This window comes from Cydia pomonella, chromosome 18 (assembly GCF_033807575.1).
Source record: "Cydia pomonella isolate Wapato2018A chromosome 18, ilCydPomo1, whole genome shotgun sequence".
NCBI lineage: Eukaryota > Metazoa > Arthropoda > Insecta > Lepidoptera > Tortricidae > Cydia > Cydia pomonella.
In genome coordinates, this window is record NC_084720.1 from 6,209,206 (window position 1) to 6,231,304 (window position 22,099).

Genomic DNA, 22,099 nt, shown 5'->3' on the forward strand with positions numbered 1-22,099 from the left:
GTATGTACCAAGGCGAACTTATATGAAAAAAAAAAACAAACAAACGCGCATATGTGACCGAAACCGGCAAAACGTCCTCCTTTGTCGCTTGCCATAAGGACGAGATTTGCTTGTATCTTTATACGAATAACCTGTCAAGGCGTCCTTATGGCAAAGTGGGACGTTTTGCCGGTTTCGGTCACATATACATAATATGACCGGTACGCATTCTAATGTCAAGAGAAGACTCAGATAAAATATTTTAGCTTGTTACATTAGGTAGCTACTTCTGTCGCCGACTGTACGGAACATCGCGTGACGATAAGTGATATACGATGGATTCCATTATGGTAATGGTTTGTAAATTGTAATGTTTCTGATACGTTTGGAAGCCCATATGGAGTTATCTTAATGGAAACCTCAAATTAAATTTCTGAGATGAAGAATCCACCTGAAACGATGACACACATATGATTTAAATAATTGAACGTAATGTATCCCGGTGTACACAGTCCTTGTAGTGTCTATTTATATGTACATATTATGTATATATATATTTAAGCCATGTAAGAGACATAGCAGTACTTGATTTGAGATTCACATTGTATAAAAATGCATTACGTAATTGCAACATATGTCTCTGTTTGACCCAATGGTTGACAGGCAGAGAATACCTTTTGGCATTAAGACCTTTTTCTTTGTGCAATAAAGTTTAAGCAACTAAAATAATTTCAAGAACTGTGTACATTTATTACTGTGTAATTTTATAATCATATTCCGAATTATATAAAAGCAGAGGAAAGGGACACAACATACGCGAATAAGTTGAAATCGTTCCTTGCAGAAAAAGCTTATTATTCAGTTACAGATTTTCTCAATGATAAATTTGTTAAATAACTTATTATTGATCAGATAGAATTATAGTTAATAAGTATATTCCATACTGTGTTTAATAATACTTAGTTTAAGAAAATATTTGCTATGCCCTTCTGGGGTCCATGAGAGACTGAATTATTTTGTAACAACGTTTGTATTTTTACCATGGTGCAATAAACGATGATTGATTGATTGATGACATCACCTCATCACAAAACGACAGAAACGCAACTCCAGAAAAACAAAAAATCTTAACCCACATGAGGCTCGACTCACAAAATATTGTCTACTGTTGAATAACTCTTACCAAGGCTGACAGTAGAAAAATGGGATTCTTATGTCAGTCTTAATTATCGAATATAGATATCATTCTACTCTCATTCTCCTGGAATCTCATTACCCTGGCTATACTTATTCGCAAATTCCCAGGAGATTCCGCTTACCTGTTTTAGTTGTTGATGGAACTTGGCACGTTACACAGTCGCCATGAGATACTAAGAAAGCGTAATTTCCTGGGAATTTGGAATAGGAATTGCCAGGCGAATGAGATTTTTGTAGAATGAACCTTAAACTAAATCGCCTGTCTTGATCAGGGTTAAAACTTGTCTTTACCTCTCATTGATGAACTTGATGGCTTCATAAGCGTTCTGCACGGGCAGGATAGGCAGGATGGGCCCGAAGATCTCGTCCTCCATGATCTTGTCCGTGCCTGTCACGTTGGTGAGGATGGTGGGCGCGATGAAGCGCTCCTGGGCGTCGTAGCTGCCGCCGATGGCGATCTTGTCCTTGCTGGCGTCCACTAGGGCTTGGAGACGGCTGGAAAATTATAATAGTAGATTGTGGCACAAGGGAGCAAAATGATGAAATATTTACGGCGTGGGCGTACATTGAATCAGGCAGCCGTAGCACGGTCGCATTTTTATCATTTGTCACTATGCCTGTCACGTTCTAACAAGTATGTAAGTGCGAAAGTGACAGGCATAGTGATAAAATTGCGAAGCGAAGGAAACTATAATTTAATGAGTGTAGTGAGGGATTCAAGTGTTAATGCCCAAATTGCCCAAGGTGGAAATAACTTCGCTACCATGTGACACATACTGCTTTTCACATCACCTATGAGGAATTTATTATGTTTCATAATTTTATTTAAGCTAAAAAATATAGTATGCAAAAAAATTAAAAAACTATATACTACTATTACTTTTTTTTCGGATAGGTGATGTGAAAAGATACATTTCACTGGGTAGTAAAATAGTATGGGTTCAATGTTAATCACATTCGTCAATTTATGACCACCCAATTTATCGCACAACATATGTACGTAGCCGTATAGCGCAACCCCGTTTATCCGATAGATTCGAAGAATGAAATTGTCTTATAAAGATAATCATAAATCCACTACAAGCCTCAATTAGGTTGCGTTTCCACCAGAAATCTGGGAGAATGCGTAGCGACGCATGTTTTATTAAGCCAATAGAATCACTTCATTTGTTTTCATCGCTCAGCGCGGAACGATTCTATTGGTTCATAACAAACACATCCCTCGCTACGCATCCTCGCTCACATCTGGTGGAAGCGCAGCCTTAACTATTAATTGTTTGTCTTAAACTGACATTATGACTTATGTATTTGTAAGAAGGAGAATAAACAATTTGTAAAGTTGTATGAATAAGGGAGTTAAGACTTTCCACATCTTACGCAGTCAATAAATGTATAGCTTGGATTATAAACAATAAAATTACTGTAGGTACTGTGATTTGTGCACTATACGAAGTATACTAAGTCGCAAGGTCGGTGAGATTAATAATTGCATAATTATGCTCTGACGTAAATCTGCCAGACACGTGTAAGTTTGAAAAAAAAAACTGACGATGAATAAATATTTACAAAAACAATAAGAAAATAAACATTACAGGAAAAAAACACACCTAAATCTATGCTTTCCTTTTTTTCTGCTAACAATACAATAGGTAAGTCATAATGTAAACATATATCTTAATATTAAGTGGGATTTGAGCGCGGCGCGCCAACAAACTGGTTACTCCAGTTTGGCGCATTTATTGTACAATCGCCATCAGATATCCGAGCGGCGAAGGTGCTCACAAATATCTGAACACGCCTCTATTGTCAAGGCGCTAGAGGGCGTGTTCTGATATTTTTGAGCACCTCGGCCGCTCCGATATATCTGATGGCGACTATACTATGTAAGTGTGTAATGTTTTACATCAATAAATGAACTAATAATAATAATGCATTCTTTGAGATATAAGGCCCTAGGTCACGCATGTTTTAATTTTTTAGGTATTAGTAATAATTTTGTAGTTAGTTATAATTTTATTCTATTTATTTATTTATTATGTTTTCGGTTTTATTAAAGTATATTTTTCTATCTATTAAAAAAAAGCCATAGCAAATATTTTAAAGTTTCGATTATATTCTGGTTGATTAGTTGATGATCTGATCCATTTCAACACTTACCTGGCCTTTCCTATAAATGAGTCTTTTATTTCCTCGTTGAGCCTAGAGGATGTAGTCGAAATCTCGCCAGAGTTGATGATTTGACACGTTATATATATAAAAGTAGTTTATCATAGTACCTAAGTATTACTTGAATTACCTTCATTACAAACCTGCCATACCACTACAACACTTTCCTGCCTTAGCCACGAATTTCTCCTGAATCTCATTGCTGCATAGTATGTAGGCGAAAACAGAGACGTTACAAAGCTAGCCTATTTTAGCAAATATTACCTGAAATGCCTGCTGTTCACAATCCTGCATAGATCGGGAGACTTCTGCGGGTCTTCGCCATACCACTCCTTCAACACTTTCTTGGCCTCGGCCACAAATTTGTCCTGGATCTCCTTGCTGCACAGTATGTAGTCTGGGGCGATGCAGGTCTGCCCTGAGTTGATGAACTTGCCCCAGAGGATGCGCTTCGTGGTCACCTCGAGGTTGGCTGTGCTGTCGATGTACACTGGGCTGGTGGGAAAATATATTTCTATTATAAAATTTACACAGTAATTATGAGATAAAGGAGTATAACCAGCGTTTGTGTGGTATCAATAACGAGATTAATGAGGTACCGCGACTTAATTTTAATAAATTTTCGACAATAACTATGATGGGTACAATAAAAAACTCTGGCCAATATCAATATAGTAACTTTAAATACTCCGGTAATATAATCACATTAATCACACCGTTTTATCCACGCAATTTTTTGTAAATAATGTCAATCGATCTTGATTTTCCTGAGGATCAAATGTCTATATAGGATTCATGGCATTTAAGCAACACAAAGATCAGAAATGAGAGTTAAAGTCTGACGCTCGCACTCGACGATTGAAACTCCTCTAACAAAATGATATTATAATGTGGCGTCACATTACATTAGTCTGTCCTAAATGTATGGAAGATCAAGAAAATTGCTATTTTGACCCTGAAATATTGCGTTTATGTATATAGTTGTCATACAATTTATTATTTTCTTTTTTCTTTTACTTAAATTAAATTAAATATCCGTTTATTTCAGGCCGGGGCCCATAAAGAAAAATGTTAGTTACAATTCGTAACTTATAAGTTAAAATATTTTTTTGAAAGTTTGGAGCCTTGTATTTCTTTATAAATTATAATCTCAATATGTCTTTAAAAATTCCACTTTTTTATAATGGATGGCTCATTATCTATCCATTTAGCTAGTTTTGTTTTAATATTCAACATGTGTCAAGTACCCAATTAGGGATGACGCTTTAACCCTTTTCCAGGCCGCACCAATCTACAAGGTTTTCCCAAAAAAGTCAAATATATTCCAATTAATCCAGCTCTGATGATTCATTTGAAGACAAGTAACATTTCCTGAAAGTGTAATCTAATTTGAACCTTAAATCGGAATGCTAAAGTTGAAATTCAAATGGCGCGTATGTGGTCGATAAATCGTACTATGCCTGGAAAAGGGTTAAAGTAACGTTAATTTAAAGCTATGGATAGGATAATAGTTGTTAGAAGACACAAATATAAATTGTAAATGAAAATCTAAGAATAATACCATTTACTGGCGATGAATCGCGTCATCACACTTATTATCATCAATCGTGCAATTATTCGTTACAAAAGAATATCAAATCCGTATAAATTATACGTCCAATTTATACATACAACTAGCAACCAGCCCCGGCATCGCACAGTTTACACCAAACCTTAATAAATTATACACCTAAACCTTCCTCAAGAAACACTTTATTGATAAGTGAAAACCGCATGAAAAACTCGGCAGGGGATTTGTTTATAAGTTGGAGCAAAGAGAATTGATTGTAATAGAGGGATAAAGTCTAAGAAAAAATGTACCCCATAGTTTGACACTCAAAACAGATGGTGCCATATGTTTTGCGGTCACTGAATTGTCAAACGTCAACTTTTGACAATCAGAGTTACCGTAAAATGTATGGAGCTGTACAGCGCCATCTCGTTTACCTGTCAATCGAAGCACGAAATTGTATTAGAAATCACGCATCTTACTCAATCAATGTATCTTTGGTTGTAGTAACATTTACAAACAATTTCAAAACTACTTCTTAGGCCCGCCTCCTTTTGTCAAGTCAGTTAAAAATAAACGCTGACTCGTTAAAGCACTATTAACGATTCAAATTGCCGGTTATTATGGAAACAACACATTCTGGTCAACTGTCCGTTTCAAGGAGGTAATTGCTTATTATATGACTGTTATAATTTTAGACACTGTATATTTAAGCTGTGTCTTAATTTTACAAAAAGGTAGCTCTTCAAGTCTTCATAGCATAGGTCATTGTTTGTCTAAATAGTCATTAAAATGTAGGAAATAAATGATGAGTACGAATATAAAAATGAAATTAAAAAATAAAACGACGCGCTTGTCTATTAGGTGACGTATACGATCGATCCTAGAGAAAACAACCTCGACCTAGGTGACTCTATTTGTCAATTTAGCACGTGTCTATTTACGTGGAAAAGCTGTATTTTTTATCGCGAGAATTTATAGGATTTTAAATAATAATGATGTCTAAATATACCTAAAATTGTCTTTCTTTAAATTCATAAAATATAATTGAATTTATAAAATATTTATTTTAAGCTACCGATATATTGTGGCTAGTAATAATAAGGGCAGTGAAACCTGTAAAAAAAAGTTAAGTTTAAAAACCGTGTTACCTCTTGCCACCCAACTCGAGCGTGACGGGCGTGAGGAACTTGGCGGCGGCGGCGTGCACGATCTTGCCGACGTTGGTGCCGCCCGTGTAGAAGATGTAGTCGAACCGCTGCTTGAGCAGTTCTGTTGTCTCTGCTGGACCACCTTCTACCACTTGCACTGCGTCCTGAAACGTTCAACAAATGAAGTCTGTACACCACGCTTAAGGTCACAGCTCATTAGAGCCACCCCGCACCCGACCCTCACCGCCTCGCCTCGAGCGGTTAGTATTCTTCGTATGGATTTCTATAGGCATGCGCTCACTACATCAACTTATCCGGTGGTGGTACGAAGTTGATGTAGTGAGCGCATGCCCATAGAAATCCATACGAAGAATACTAACCGCTCGAGGCGAGGCGGTGAGGGTCGGGTGCGGGGTGGCTCTAATGAGCTGTGACCTTTAGTCTTGACGTACCGGATATATATTTAAGAGCACAAATCGCAAAATATGGTTTGTCTGGCCACGAGAAAATAATTAAGTATGGTAGTAGGTATCTCTTTAGCTTTGATCGGATGGGGGCAATGTTTTAGAGATGATTTATATTCATAGAGAGCCTGCAAGGGTCATCAACGGCTGTTTTTTTAAAATAATTATATTTTCTTTCTTTCTAATAGTACTAGCCACCAATATCTTAAGTGGGATCAATATACATTATTCACATTTCAAACTATTCAGCCGGGCTATCCCAGGAGTGTCGCGACAGTATCTCGCCCACGAGATAGACTACCCGTCTCTCTTTACACTAATACAGTTAGAAACAGCTTACCAGACTTGACGAAGACCACGTTGCAACCAGCTTCCGACACCAGAGTGGGACCAACTATTCTGGCAAGTCAACTTTGTCAGTAGAAAACGGCGTGAAATTCAAAATTAGCATAGATCGGTTCTTCGCGTCTACATTTTTCAAATTTACCGCCTTTTTAAATTGACAAGGTTTGTTTATCAGACTATTTATACATTACTCACATTATCCAAGTATTTGGGTAGCGTCTCCACCACGAAGTTGGCGCAGGCGACGGACAGCTCACTGGGCTTGACGATGACGGTGTTTCCGGCGGCGATGGCGCCGGCCATGGGCAGCAGCAGCAGCTGCAGCGGGTAGTTCCACGCGCCGATGACGAGCGCCACGCCGTACGGGTCGTTGTAGATCACCACCTCGTCCAGCATGTTCACGAAGCCTTTTGGCGGCTGTGGAACAGATTAATGGTAAGCTTCATCTGAACAAAATACCTTTTGAAAATGTTTATTAATTATGTTGCTTACGTCAATGCTTCTCGGGCAGCGCAACGTGGATGGAAAGTCGAAGTCACAACCTACAATGATCTTAAGTGCCATAGACCCTACTGGCACCTAACCCTTACTGCTTGTAATAAAAAATATTCGTTGAAATTCCAACTCTAATAATTGTGAATAGAGTTGAATATCATATCCGCCATATATGATTATGATTACGTATGCGGTAAGGGGTTAACTCTTTTATGACAATGGTGGAAACCATGAAGAACATAAAAAAACCGGTCAAGTGCAAGTTTTACTCGCCCACCGAGGGTTCCGTACACACTATGTCTTTAATATAATCACATATAAATTTCAAATGTAATAAACCAGGGATCGAATACGGTTAATTCCACGAGACTGTAACGTCAGTTACCAATTCTTTCGTGAGTTCTTACATTTATTAATTTAAATGTTTTTATTTGTATGCGTGACAGACAAGAAGATGCCTAACACTTTCCCTGTTTCGATCTGTAATTAACTATGTATTCTTTTATTTTCAATGGAACTAAAGGTATGTTTGTTATCACTTAAGCTTATATTTTATATTAAAGCTAGTTAGTAAGATTTGCATGCTGTGTATGGACGGCTAAGAGGATGGACTTTCTTGAAAATATAATATACTCGTACCAACTATTGTAACTCCTTTTTTTTATAAGCTTATACATATTAATATGTGACTGTTTGTTTCCTCAATAAATAAATAAAAAATAATTAAGTGGCGTAGTGTCACTTTCACGAAAGAATTGGTAACTGACGTTACAGTCTCGTGGAATTACCCATACCGGTATTTTCTTCCACATTTTCCTTCATACATCAAATTTTTTTTTCAAGACGAAAAAAAATTTTTTTGGAACGTACAATTTGAGTTCCATCAAATGATACCCCACTTGACCTAGTCACTAGACTTTGAAATTTTGCCCCCTCTTCATATTGGACATTTTACATAGTTAATAAAATAAAATAAAAATATTACGAGTATACCTTCAATGTGTCTGGGTTAACCTAGTTCATAACTATTCCAAATTTCAAACCGATAGCTTAAGCTGTTTATGTATGTCTATTTTTATTTTCTTATATGTGTATGTTGATTTACCTAAATTGTGTGTAGGCTTCAACGTTTTTTTTACGTTTTTTTTGTAACACCTACTCTTTTTGATTAATTGTTTTTGTTTCAGCTATCCAAAGGTTGTCTGGAAGAGATCGCTCTTTAGCGATAAGACCGCCTGTTCTCTTGCTCTATCACTAACTGATTTAAGCTGTATCTTTTACTGAGGTGTGCCAGTATTCTATCTATCTACCGTACCTGCTAACAAATTTTCACGATAATCGGTTATGAAATGGGACCTGCAGAGGAGAACATCCGGACATACGAAAGCATTTTTGCCCACGCTAAAAGAGAGACCTTCGCTACCGCTCGGTCAAATGTACTTATATACTTTAACCTTTTATTTGTGGGTTGCTGCAATCGCAATATATCGTGCCGTACAGAGCAAAAAATAGTTCTTAAATGCAAGAAAGAGGATTTAACAATGTGCGTCAGACCCGAAATAAACACAGACGACAGGTTCACAAAGTTTTATTCCTTACCTGTCGATAGCTTCCATTTTAAATTGAATTTCATTATCATTTTATGGATCGTGTCATTCACGAAGACGCGTGCCTTAACTCGTATTGTCATGTTATTAGAGGTTAGATTTGAGAAAGCTGCGCGTCAACGTGGATGACACGAACTATAGTATCATTTTAGGTCTTGGTTTCTAATGGTTCTTGGTTTCTATGGCACATTTGTAGCATTCGATACTTAGGAATCAAACTGTAATTTCTGTCAGTAGTAAAAGCGACAAATCTAAAAAAATAGAGGCGACGGGTTATCGTCCCATAGGAAATTTAAATTTCGCGCCTTTTTCTACTGACAAAGTTCTGTGACGGACTATTTTATGCTTGATATTTATTTCCATCAGCTTATTTCCTCTTATCCTGTGCCTTACCTACAGCGGCCACAAGTCATCGACATCATTAAAGGGTCATTGCGGACAATCGGACATACTGACGCCGGTCGTTATCGCGATTGGAAGGACTTAGGTACGTCACCGGTATAGCAGATTATTCCATGTACTTTTTGACAAATGTATTTATTATTATATTACAGGTTTTACATTTGTTTTTCCCACGTCGTCCTTCCTTGTCCTTGTCTTGTTGTAAGCTGTCACTGACATATCAGATAGTATTAGAATTTGTGAGCTGAATTTATTGCAGTGGCGGTGCATTTTTTCCTACGTAAATTTATTTCAAATGCTATTCCATTGCGATATAATTTTTTGTTAAAATCCCACCCACGACTCGGATTTTATTTGGTGACATTTCGTAGACACTTTAACAGTATATTATTGGCGTCAAGTTTTGTTCACTGACAAGGAAAGGTAACCAACTGTCCGGTTCCGATTTGATTTATATATGTTATAGAGTAGTCTAAAATAACTGACACGTATTTTTTTCAGCTGCCCAAACTCAACTTTTTGGGAGAAATTGACCTCCAGAGTACTAAAAAATTACTAAATGTAACTCCTATAGAATGTGATGCTCAAGCAACTTGCTAGTTAATGGCTGGTTTGAGTATATGTTGGAGAGCAGGAAAAAAAGAATGAGCACGTGTTTTGTTATACCGGCTGAAACGTATTTTTCCCAAAAAAAATCGATATTCGAAGTTTTATAATATCTTATCGCTAAAGGTACACATAAAGACGGTGTTTTGATAGATGCAGACAGTAAAGAGGGGCGCCGTTATGCAATCCTCACCATCTTACCTATATAATTCGAATAGCCTAGCTAGGTTAGGGGGCTGAAATTTAATTTTAAAAGTCTAGGGCTCGCGGTCGTTTCCGTGATTCGTGAACCCGTAGCCGTGCGCCCGGTTTCTTGATTCACGGCAACGGTTTTCTGGTCCGTTCTGCACGTGACATTCGGCTACGTGAAATTAGGGTACGTGAATCCGTGTAGATCCGTGTAGGCGTGATCACGGCTTCACGTATCTTAAGAACACGCCGGTTCGGTCCGCCCGCGACGTTGAGTGAAGATACGATGCGGTCTCTAAGAGCTACGAATAAATATTTATCATGAATTTTTTAGTCATAGCTCTAATTCCGTTTCATTACTTTTCAATTAAAATTTATTTCCAATAGGAAGGCCTTTTAAATATTAATGAGTAATAAATGAAAAGAACCAAACATTAATTACAATGAATAGCTACTTTAATAAACGAGTTGCTAAAATAATACAACAACACTGTGTGTCAGGAGACCAACTGTGATGTCAGGAGTAACTAATGACAATGAATGTGAGTTCACAATTCTAAACTCCAGATTAAATAAAAAATACCACGAATTTTTAAAACAAAACATCGCGCCCATCGCGGTCACTTCTTTCAACTTAACGAATAAAAGGTAAAGCCCACAGCTACTTATGTATATTGTTTGTTTCATTTTAATAAGTCGCTCGCAAATCTTATTATCTTTGTCTGCACGTGCAACTGCACTTCTTATCTACAAAAAAAAACCCGGTATGTTGGCTTAGCTTGTTAGTCATACAATAAAACGCTCTAACAATAATATGTCATTATTTATTACCTTCAATCTAGAAATAAACAGTACTCTTTAATGTGCCGAAAGTCCGAAACTGATAAGAACTGCAGCTGCGTACTTTTTTTTCCGTGGCCCCGTACATGTGTTTTTGTTGAATTTGTTTACCTGTAATACCTTTATCATACCTACCGAAGATTTGCAGAAATTGATAGTAGCAAGCTTTTACAAGTATGTTTCATTCATTCATTAATACTTAACAGAAAAAAATGTCTTCTCTTGATTTAATAATGACAACCAGTAGCACAGCGTTGCTTAAGTTCATAATTATAATGATACTTACTAGGGAGTTTTACACCTTATATTTATATTAGTTCTATGCAACGAGCAGGTCGCTAGTTTTGACTATTAATCATTAGCTGGTTATACAAAAAACAGGATAACCCCATAAATTATTTAGATATAACCATTATATTCAAATCGATGCAAAAAATACAATTTAAGTTTAATTCACACGTAAATGTTTGTCCGACGAACGTCCCGTATTCAATATACTAAGTGGTAACTCAATTCAATAATACCTAGTCCTTATTTATTTTTCTCCCGGGCGTGTCGAACCTACGAGACGTGCAATAAGTACCTAGCCGAGCCCGAAGCTCCGCACACGAACGCAGGTACGGGCTACGTATCATGGCGTGTCACGGCGTGTCACGTGAATCCGGTCGCGAACGCAGGTACGAGGTACGTACCTTGCCGTGTTCGTGAAATTCGTGATCTTAGTACCGCCGGGCTTAAGAACCCGTAGCTACGGATCGATCGGCGTGTATCACGGATATCAGGAGCCCTATTTTAAACCAACAAAGTGCGCCCTGGTTTAGTGAGCCGTTTGGTTGTCATTCATTTCAATCAAAGATTACAACATTTAATCTGGTATTAGTATTTATCAAGTAAAGTCGGTCTGTAATCATAGATTTGAATGTAAGTTAAAACATTTATGGGAACATACACATAATATAATATTCTAATTTAGTAACGTATATTCGCGGAGAGATAAGGTGAATCGGTAATCATAAAAGCCAATCAATAATTAAATAATGTATATAGATATAGTTACGCGACTTTACGTTCGCAACTGTCATTTTGATCAGTTTTTTTCTTTCTATTGGCGTTAATGATTAACGATTGTCACCTTGGCTACGCACCAAAGACTTAAGACCATTACTTTATACGTAATCATTCGAGGTAGTATCTACCTATTATTAAAAAAAACCGGCCAAGAGTATGTCGGGCTACGCTCAGTATAGGGTTCCGTAGTTACTCTTCCGTCACAATAAGCTAAACTGGAGCTTAAAGTATAGTAAATTGTTAACCAAGGTATGAAACGGTACCTTTCACCCGAGTTAAACAAATAGGCAAATTTGCATAATCAGTACCTAATTAAAGTCTTTTTACTATGAAGAGGAAACTTTTTGCGATAACTCAAAAACAGCTAAACTGATAATGTCCGCTATAGTTTTCATTTAATATATTTCTTAAGCTCTACTTCCACGATTTTTTTCATATTGTTTGGACCTATGGTTCAAAAGTTAGAGGGGGGGGGACACATTTTTTTTTCTTTCGGGGCGATTATATCCGAATATATTCACTTAATCAAAAAATTTTTGTTGAAGACCCCTTTTGTAAGACCTTTCCAACAATACCCCACACTGTAGGAAGTTGAAGCAAAAAAAATATTTTTCACCCCGAATTTACGTGTGCCTCCACGTACCCTAAAAAATTTTTTTTTGATTTTATTGTACGACTTTGTCGGCTTTAGTGATTTATATATACATGCCAAATTTCAGCTTTCTAGCACTAACGACCACGGAGCAAAGCCTCGGAAGACAGACAGACAGACGGACATGGCGAAACTATAAGGGTTCCTAGTTGACTACGGAACCCTAAAAAGACAATACGAAGTCGCAGTCACAGAGTATTTTTGATACAAGGGCCTTTTGCCCTTGATTGATAGATTTGGAGAAATCATTTGCCTTCGTTTGATACGTTGTTAATGAATGTTGCTAACCTTTGAACACAATCGAAGCTTGATAACGAGAAACATTAAGACTAATTAAGTGACAATGCTTATTTACGGCTCGATCAAGATAGGTAGTTTTGCAGTCGAGACTCGATATCACAATAGACTATGTTAATCGATGGAATCAATTAGACACTTTTTATGACTTCATTGTTGGCGCAGTCACAACTCACAACACGCATGCGAGGTGTTCAATACCTAAAAAACTAGTTATTTTAAACGTTACTAAATTAAGATTTTTTGCAAATCTTTAGGCGACAATGTGAGTTAAAGGTTATCCTGCATTAAAAAAAAACGCTTGTATTCTTACACACAGCTTCCATGCTAGTCGATCGTAGGCTGAGGTAGGTACTCGTCCTTGGAAATATCTTGCACCCTAACGTCTTGACAGTAGTGTTGTGTTCAGATAGTGTCAATTTAGCAGTTCCAGTACCTGTACATATGTATACCTGATATAATATAACCTATAACAAATACCCTTTATTGAAAACCTCAAAAATTACGGATTACTAAATACCGGATTTCCTCTATAACGGTTGAGCGTGAAATGTAACAAATAAGTTATTTAATATAATATCGCATTTATTTTATACCACGTCGGTGGTTAACAAAAATACGACCCGCCTGATGGCAAGCAGTCACTATGGATCCCTCCAACTCCAGGGGTGTTACATGCGTGTTGCGACCCTGCGTTACTGATATCCTTCAAGAAAACTACAGGGAGCTCGTTTCACAGCCGGAGCGACGGGAAATCTCTCTTAAATCGTACAGTGCTCCAATGTGGTTATAGGGTGTGAGAACGAACACCCTGCCGACGGCAAGCGGCCGTTGGCATCATGTAAAACATTCTTCAGAGCACAGCCCATTGTACAAGCGGTAGAACACACACAAGGAGGCAAAGTCTCTCCTTAGACATAGACTTCAATCTTACCTCTCCGTCTCATTCCCGAATCGCGCTTTAAATATACTTCTTTTCGTCATTAAGCTTTATCATTGTAAATACTAGTAGCTGGTGTTTATACATATTTCAACATTTTGTCTCTTAATTTTTCCATCAAGTTTCTTTTCGACGTCGGGATTTGCCTATGTCAATTTCTAGAACCAATTTTAACTCATTGTTCGATTTTATTCTTATTTGAAAAAGTTTCCTTATTGTTTGTTTTGTTGCAGTATCTATACGCGATAAGTCAGGACAGTTAGGTAAACAAAAGTATTGATAATGTATTATTGTCACTTATCAACTGTCCGGAAACTTGGATCATTGTTTTGCGCATGTTTACATAATTAACATTTTCGCTTACCTACATGTTTGAGTTTTGAGTACACGGTTTAGAAGTTCGCATAATAAGTTTGACATTCTTTGACTTTGAATTATTTTAAAAGTACAGGTAAAAAATCAGACTTAATGATGCATGGAATCATCACTATTTTTGGTTCCACTCGAACAATTTCTTTTCATAGATTTTTTCGCGTACAAAGGCTACGTTTCTACCAGAGATGTGCGAGGATCCGATCTCTGGTGGGAACGCAGCCTAAAAACCCACATAACCTTAACCTATAGCATTATATTATTCAAGTAATCTAAAACTATTCAAGCAGCAAGGGCTCCTACTTCTACATAGTTCATGAGCAAGCAGTCCACACAGAGCCGATATCACACAAGCATCTTACTCGCTAAAAGGCCAAACGAGCAAATTGCCGCGCGTAGCAGGTCAGATTGTGAAGACGTACTTCGCAAGGGGAACCCATAGGTTATCTTCAGATTGGATACTTCACATTGCTATATACGCGCATAGCGCTGTCATTCCCATAGACCAGAGCGAAGTGCGAATTCGCATCAGTGTGATCTGATAACCTCAATGCGAGGCGCGTCTTTGCAGACTGAGCTGTTCCCGCAACAATTCCTTGCAAGGCGTTTCCTTCTGTATAGTCCCTATTCACTTACATGTTCCGGCTTGGCCCACTCGTCAATATGATGCAGCATGCTCTTCAAGTCATTTATAAGGTAGTCGACCTCCAGCAGCACGGCTTCCATCTTGGATCGCCGCAGATCCTTGTGCAGGGCCTCGACCATCGCGTTGTAGTTCTCCTCGTACATACGTAAGAGGTTCTTTAGTTGTTGCTTGCGCCATGCCAGCGGTTTGGTCACGCCACGAGCGAATGTGTCTCTTGCCCTTTGGACGATCTGTTAAAAATTAAACAAGCTTAAACTCAAGTAGGCATTATATTTTGACGACCGGTCTGGCCTAGTGGGTAGTGACCCTGCCTATGAAGCCGATGATCCTGGGTTCTAATCCCGGTAAGGGCAGGCATAAAGTATTTTAAATATAACTAAAAACAAAAATTGCTAAACACGAATAAAGTGATAAAAATCTAAAAAATCGGTACCATATCATACATACAAAAAAATAAGCAGTAGCAACAAGTTCATAACATTATCAACATGTTGAAAATAAACATTTATTTGATAAATGATAATAATTTGAACTATCGCCTGTATTATTCGCCGTGGCAGTGTAGTGCGTCTGGTATGTTCGTCGAGAACAGAGTAGATGACATTTATGCTATAATGCATAAAAGGCACAGGTTGTTTGTCGGGAGAGTGTGTGAATCAACGAACAGCATTGTTAACTTAAGACTAAATACTAAACATGCTATTGTGGGAGTAAGGTTTCATGATACCTTTTTAGTCTTAGTTTAGTGTAACATTAATTAATAATAACCGTAATTGTACCCCTTAATTTGGAATGTAATGTGTTTATAATTACCTTAATAAATAACATTTTTATTTTTCTACTATCGATAACATATGTGATAGATCAAGGAGTCCTGGTGACAATTTAAAAGTGCTACTAAAATTTTACACTTTGGTTTCTTTCTGATAGGATGGGATAAATTGATAAATATCAAGATTTTGTTGGTGCAAGTATATTATTTAAAATAATTGAAACTGTTGCAATGTTATGCTAAATAGGGGGGTATTACCGCAATGTTCCTGGAGGCCTTTGCTGACAGGCACACTGGACTAAGAGACTTCATATAAATATTTAAAACCAAGTTACTATCTTAAAAACAACAAACATGTTCAGAACAAAGGGCTATATAAATATATTCAAACTGTTGCAATGTTAGCTAAATAGGGGTTATTACTGCAATGTTCTGCTGTCAGATAGCAGCACTAGCACATAAACATTGTTTGTTGGCCTACCATCGAAATGTTGTTTACCTTTTTATCGCTCCATAATGAAATCTCGATTATCGCATTTCGTGGTAGGTTCCCAGTATGTCCTAATGACGCTGCCTACTCAGAGTTTTGGTTAATATCCCTTATTATTTATGTTACTGTACCGTACTGATTATTTGTTTATATTTAAAATAGAGATGGCAGCCCCCGATGGATTTTCTTGGTTTTTTTTATTAAGTTCATAGCATAACTTCTTTAAGTTGGGGGTTATAAAATTATTTTATCCTTTTTCAACTATGTTTTAACACTGAAAGTTGTTGCTTAGTCAATCAATTGAGTTGTAGCTTTTTGATCTACAGATTATTGTAGATTTTTGTTGCGTTTGGCTCTTTTTCTAAAAAGTTTGTCAAAACCTGTCTAGGACTATAGTTGGGTAGTTATATGGTAACCAGATTACATACCTCCTCAATGTTAACCGGCTTCGGCTTTGAATTTGATATTGCTCCTGTAACAAAGAAAAATAGAAAATGAAATACACTTATATTTATAATATATACTGGGTGGGCCACTAGCCTGAAAGACTTTGACTACATATTCCTGACATTCTTAGAACTTTCAAATTCTATAATATGGATTCATATTTGATGCACATTCTAACATACAAGAGACTAAAAATGTTAAATCAGCTTTGATTTTTTGGCCATTAGATCTGGACCACCAAATTCTCAGATATTTTATCACCTTGTCTTGTTAGATATTAGCTATCTAACAAGTATAGGTTAAAGTTCGTTTGAAAAAATGATGTCATGGCTGACAATCAAAATAAGAATACAGTAGCACATTCAATATGATTTCCTGCATAATACTCCATTTTACATTAGTCCCTGCAAACTGCTTTTAATATGCATACCCACTTAAGATGCTTTTTTGATAAGTTACCTTCAGAACCTCCTTAAGCAGTTTTTAACTATATAAAGCATACATTTTTAAAACACTAAAAAAACAAAAACAGGATAACATGAATACTCATTTATTCCACTTAATATTCACATTCAAGGCTAACCTGTTCACCTTACTACAACTTTGTGAACTTTTTTTTCAAAGCATTTCTGAGACTATTACAATACACTTTTCAAAACCTACCAACTAGTGATTCTAGCAGTAACATTTCTAAAATTTTAAGTTCTATTAAGCGTTGGAGTGTTTACCAATCTGACATATGAATAGTTTACATAATCAATCTAGCAACTTAGTGTGCGATACATAGTTACCTATCTAGGCTAATGTTTGTTGTGCAATGTAAACATATCAATCTCGTTTGATTGTAGAATTTGGCAAAAAGTATGTTGCTTTATTTCTAGTACATTATTTTTGTAATCAGGTATGTTAAGTTCAATTTATGAAGTTGATTTTGTTTAAAACATAGTTTATGAAGCAAACAAGTTTCGAATAAATTAACTTACCGAGAGTCATTATTTTGGGTTAAAGTTCGCGGACAAGTAAACAAAATTAAAATGACTAGCAAGCGTTTACTAGTTCCTTTGTTATCTAATTGCCAAGACAACTAGTTCACCGCAGAAATCGTATTTTAATGGAATAATGATTGGGCAATTTACGATAACACGATGTAAGCACAATTCACTTTTGAAGTTTGACACTACTGACTGAATACTGAACTGAACTGACAGTTCGAATCGAACTAAACCATTCGCATTCACGAGCTGCGAATGGACGAATGAAATTTAAATGAATGACATGAAGTGCAGCGGAGAGAATTTAAAATGTTGCCACCTGCGTTAAGTTTGTGATAATTTATTTTAATCATGTAAAAGTAGCCCATCAAACAGCACGCCACAATTAGTTTTACATCGTGGTTACATTACTTGTAATTTAATATTAAGCGCCTGTTGTGTTGTTCCAATATGTATCACAATATACTATTTAGTATTTTTTTTTTGGTAATTATATCGAAACAATGATATTTGTGATGACTACGTCGACTACAAAGCAATATACCTACAACACATACATTTGTAGACTTAAAGCGATCTTTCTTTGAGTAGCAGAATATGAACTTGCAGCAATAAATTACTCTGACGTTAGAGTTCAGTAAAACTAGAATAAAAGGGTAAATTATATGATATAAATTATATCGTTGTCACCAACATAACAACTGGACAACCTGACTGAACAAATGTAAGTAAATCAACTGTTCGATACATTGTCAACGATACGTTTTGAGGGTCGCAAAACCAGATTTTAATTATACTCTTGACCTTAATGACAAAATTGTAACCTAGGTTTTGTAGTAAACATGTGTACAAAAATAAGATTGGTTTCCTTATACAGGCTGTTTATTAAGTAAGATACTAAAAGTGAATCCAACACTATGAATTGAATACGACGCTTTATTGCACTGTACCCAAAACATATAATTATAAAGGGCAGATTTAATAAAACCGTTAGCAGTCAACATCTCTTAATACTGAAATATAAAATTGTAGTTTACCTAAAACATTATTAGATACATGTATTTTTGCTCCATACAACGAATAACACAGTTTAGTATTAATTATATACATGTTCGTTTAGGTTTAGGCCATTAGAGGTACAAGGTGAACAGGCGAGCCTGTCCTCGTCAGGGCATTGAATCTATTAGGTATTAGATAACTGTTGCGGAATGTACCTATACATATGTAAACTTATATGGTCCGGTTATAAAGTTATCCTAATATGATCAAGAGCGCATTATTGACAAAATTATTTCAACTTTGATCGACAGATCAATGTTATGGATATTTCAAGCCTGCCAACTCAAGGAAAATAAAAATGAAACATTTGGAAAAGCAATTATCAATCATATTATAAAACCATCAATCAAGTTAGTAAAAAAATATGTCAATACCTTTCAACTAACTATTAAATATAACATGAATTGGGATCTTAAAGGGCACACTTCGCCTACTCGTATTGACCAGAGCTGTGCTTCCAGTTGATTAGTGATTCCATCGACTGAGGCACAATAATATTTAAACACCACCAGCCAGGCCTCTAAGTTCGGATTTCTGTCTGCCTTAGCAGGCAGTCCAAAGTGAAATCACCCGGGCTATATGATATTGATTTTTGTCACTAAACAGGCAAATAAAAAACAGACTCAAATATTAATTAATGACACAAGTTGTCACAAGTTGTCAATAACGTCACCAGTAAAACTGCACAATATTAAACACAAACGGAACCCTGTATCGGATAATGGTAACAAATCGACCAATATTACCTAGTCCAGGGAGCCTAAGATGTTAATCGTTAATAGAATACGCGAATCGAAACATTCGAAAAATAAAGGTATGAAAAGATAGTCATGTGACTTTTCGTAGTATCTGTCATCGTGTCATCCCGCTATATTTTTTTATCTTCATGTGGTGATTTTCGATATAGGTACGATTATCCTCATGGCTAGGCTCCCAGGTTTGACAGACTATATCGATGTAGGTACACACAAGTACCAAATAACAGATTTTTTTATATGGTCACTGCGCGACTTCGCGGAGCGAACATACCGCGACGTTGACGTAGACTCCACACTCGCACAACTTCACGGCGATTTCGCGGCAAGATGGCGCCGAAGCGTCAGCTGATCGGATTTAGTTTGCGGCAAGGCACTGATTCAAAAGCCCCCTCCAGAGTATGCGCGCGAATCGCGGCGCGACTTCGCGGAGCGAACATACCGCGACGTTTACGTAGACTCCACACTCGCACAACTTCACGGCGATTTCGCAGTTTGGTTCGCGGCAAGATGGCGCCGAAGCGTCAGCTGATCGGATTTAGTTCGCACCTATTCGCACCTTCAAGTAGCCGCCATAGAAGGTTATGACAGTTTAACAGATTAACCGACTCGTGAGTAAATCGCGGCGCGAAGCGATTGCGAGTGTGGAGTCTTGTAAGTTCGCGCTTCGCGTCTCCTTTGACGCGGGCCAAATACCGACAAAAAACGGGGAATAAGGCGCGAAGGCGTGAACAATCTGCGAAATCGACTCGTGAGCGAATCGCGGTACGAAGCGATCGCGAGTGTGGAGTCTTGCAAGTTCACGATTCGCGTCTCCTTTGACGCGGGCCAAATACCGAAAAAAAACGGGGAATAAGGCGCGGAGGCGTGAACAATCTGCGAAATCGACGCGAGGGCCCTCCACACTCGCGTTCGCGGCTTCGCGTCTCGATTCGCGCACGAGTGTGGAGGGCCCTACTGAGTTAATCCATAGGCGGACACACAGCCAGAGACCATAGAATAATAAAAGGTTTGTTGACTCGGTACACTAAAGGGCATAGATGGCGCCAGCATAGGTTTCTCCTGTTTCTAGTTTTGTTTTATGGCAAAGGGCATTCGGATCATAAAATCACTATAGAGTGACAAATTATTTTTGTTTTGTAATTAGGATTGAAAGGGGAAACCTACGCTGGCGCCTTATCTGTAAAAAACTGGCCAACCCATGGCCACCGATTAGGGATTTTCAAAATTAAGAATGATGGCAACCCAAAAAAATAACGAAACGCAAGAAGGAGTGAATGGATCATACAGTACCTACTTATAAACATAAATATTGAATGCAGATCTTCCAGGGCTCGGAACCGGTTTATTTTTAAATCCCGAAATAGCCCAATATTTTTAATTATTTTATACTCTTTACGTAGGACTGGATCATGTATGTAACAACTTCGCATTATATAGTCCCATTAAAAATGAAATAATAAACCAAAGAACGAAAAAGAACGTAATAATACCGGTATTTTTTGTATGAAGAAAAAACCGGTTCCGAGCCTTGAGATCTTCATCATCTTCATTAATCTTCACTTCATTCAATCTTGGATTTAAAAATTGTTTAATTGCAAACACCTCCATAATTGCAATCTCCAGAGTAGGTATTTTATATTATAAGCTGCTATGGCTTCTCGTTACAATTTAATATATTTAAGTAGGTTTTTTGTATTGAATCTCTTTTGACAATTTGACATTACAGAAACATGTTAATTATGGAGTGTTAAATTAAGAGGAGTGGCATCTCTTATGGTAGAACTGTTGCAAAAGTGTCCAGCTGTCAGCTATAAATAATAGTTCCAAATCTCTCCAGAGTAGCGCTAGAGTAGCTAAGAACCTAGGCGTTATTGACGGAGTGAAGTGCGCTGTCTATGATTTGATTTTTTTGTTCAAGTACTCTAGGTATTGTAGCGCCACCTATTTAAAGTTTTTTGATGACACTTTTTGGTATATGGAGATTTTGTTCCTTATCTCCACCTTCCGTAATGTTAATAGGCAAAGAGTAAAGTAAGTATACTTAATAGGTCTTCATGAACTGCTGTCATAATCGTAAGTCAAAGTTATTTATTCAAAGGCCCACGAGGCTGCTATTTACGTATCAGTGATTTATTTAGAAATAAAGTAGGAACTTTGTAAAGTGGTAGTTTAAAAATAGTGCCTATGTAAAGTGTGCTGTACCACCGATATACTTATCCGGAACGCAAATAGAATATTGACGATAGACGCGAATGCCTAATTTAAGTACACCAACTTACATATAAGTGTCCATAGTCCGGAGAAATACCTAGTGCCTTCACTTTTCAGGTAAGTACTAAGTCAGACATTAATTATTTCTAGATCTAGATTGTCCCAGTATTTTTGCCACCATTCACTTAGGAAGCCTGATAGGGAACATAATCTGAAGATGTGGCACAGGCACTCGTTTTTACGAAAGCGACTGCTATCAGAGGATCTCTGCTAATCCCACAGTCAAACTGCACATTATGAATGAATTAATTCGTAAAGTGGTAATATTGCGGCTGGTGATACCGCCCAACCTCTGTTTCTTTTTATTTTTTGGATCTTCTTCTTCCTCGCGTTGTCCCGGCATTT

At 37.2% G+C, this 22,099-nt stretch overlaps 1 protein-coding gene across 7 annotated transcripts in view; it reads right to left on the reverse strand.

Annotated features, from left to right (window-relative positions):
• Positions 1–22,099, reverse strand: part of LOC133527948 (aldehyde dehydrogenase, dimeric NADP-preferring) — a 54,521-nt gene that overhangs the window by 9,252 nt on the left and 23,170 nt on the right. For 5 of the 7 annotated variants that reach the window (XM_061865158.1, XM_061865159.1, XM_061865157.1 and 2 more), the window contains 6 exons: positions 16,656–16,699; positions 14,956–15,195; positions 7,047–7,268; positions 6,043–6,206; positions 3,607–3,837; positions 1,468–1,671 (listed from right to left, as the gene is read on the reverse strand). In XM_061865158.1, the coding sequence (XP_061721142.1) occupies positions 1,468–1,671; positions 3,607–3,837; positions 6,043–6,206; positions 7,047–7,268; positions 14,956–15,195; positions 16,656–16,699 (1,105 nt within the window). Of the gene's footprint in view, positions 1–1,467; positions 1,672–3,606; positions 3,838–6,042; positions 6,207–7,046; positions 7,269–14,955; positions 15,196–16,655; positions 16,700–17,337; positions 17,406–17,657; positions 17,873–22,099 lie in introns of those variants that run through there. The other 2 variants (XM_061865162.1, XM_061865161.1) reach the window with 2 other exon arrangements.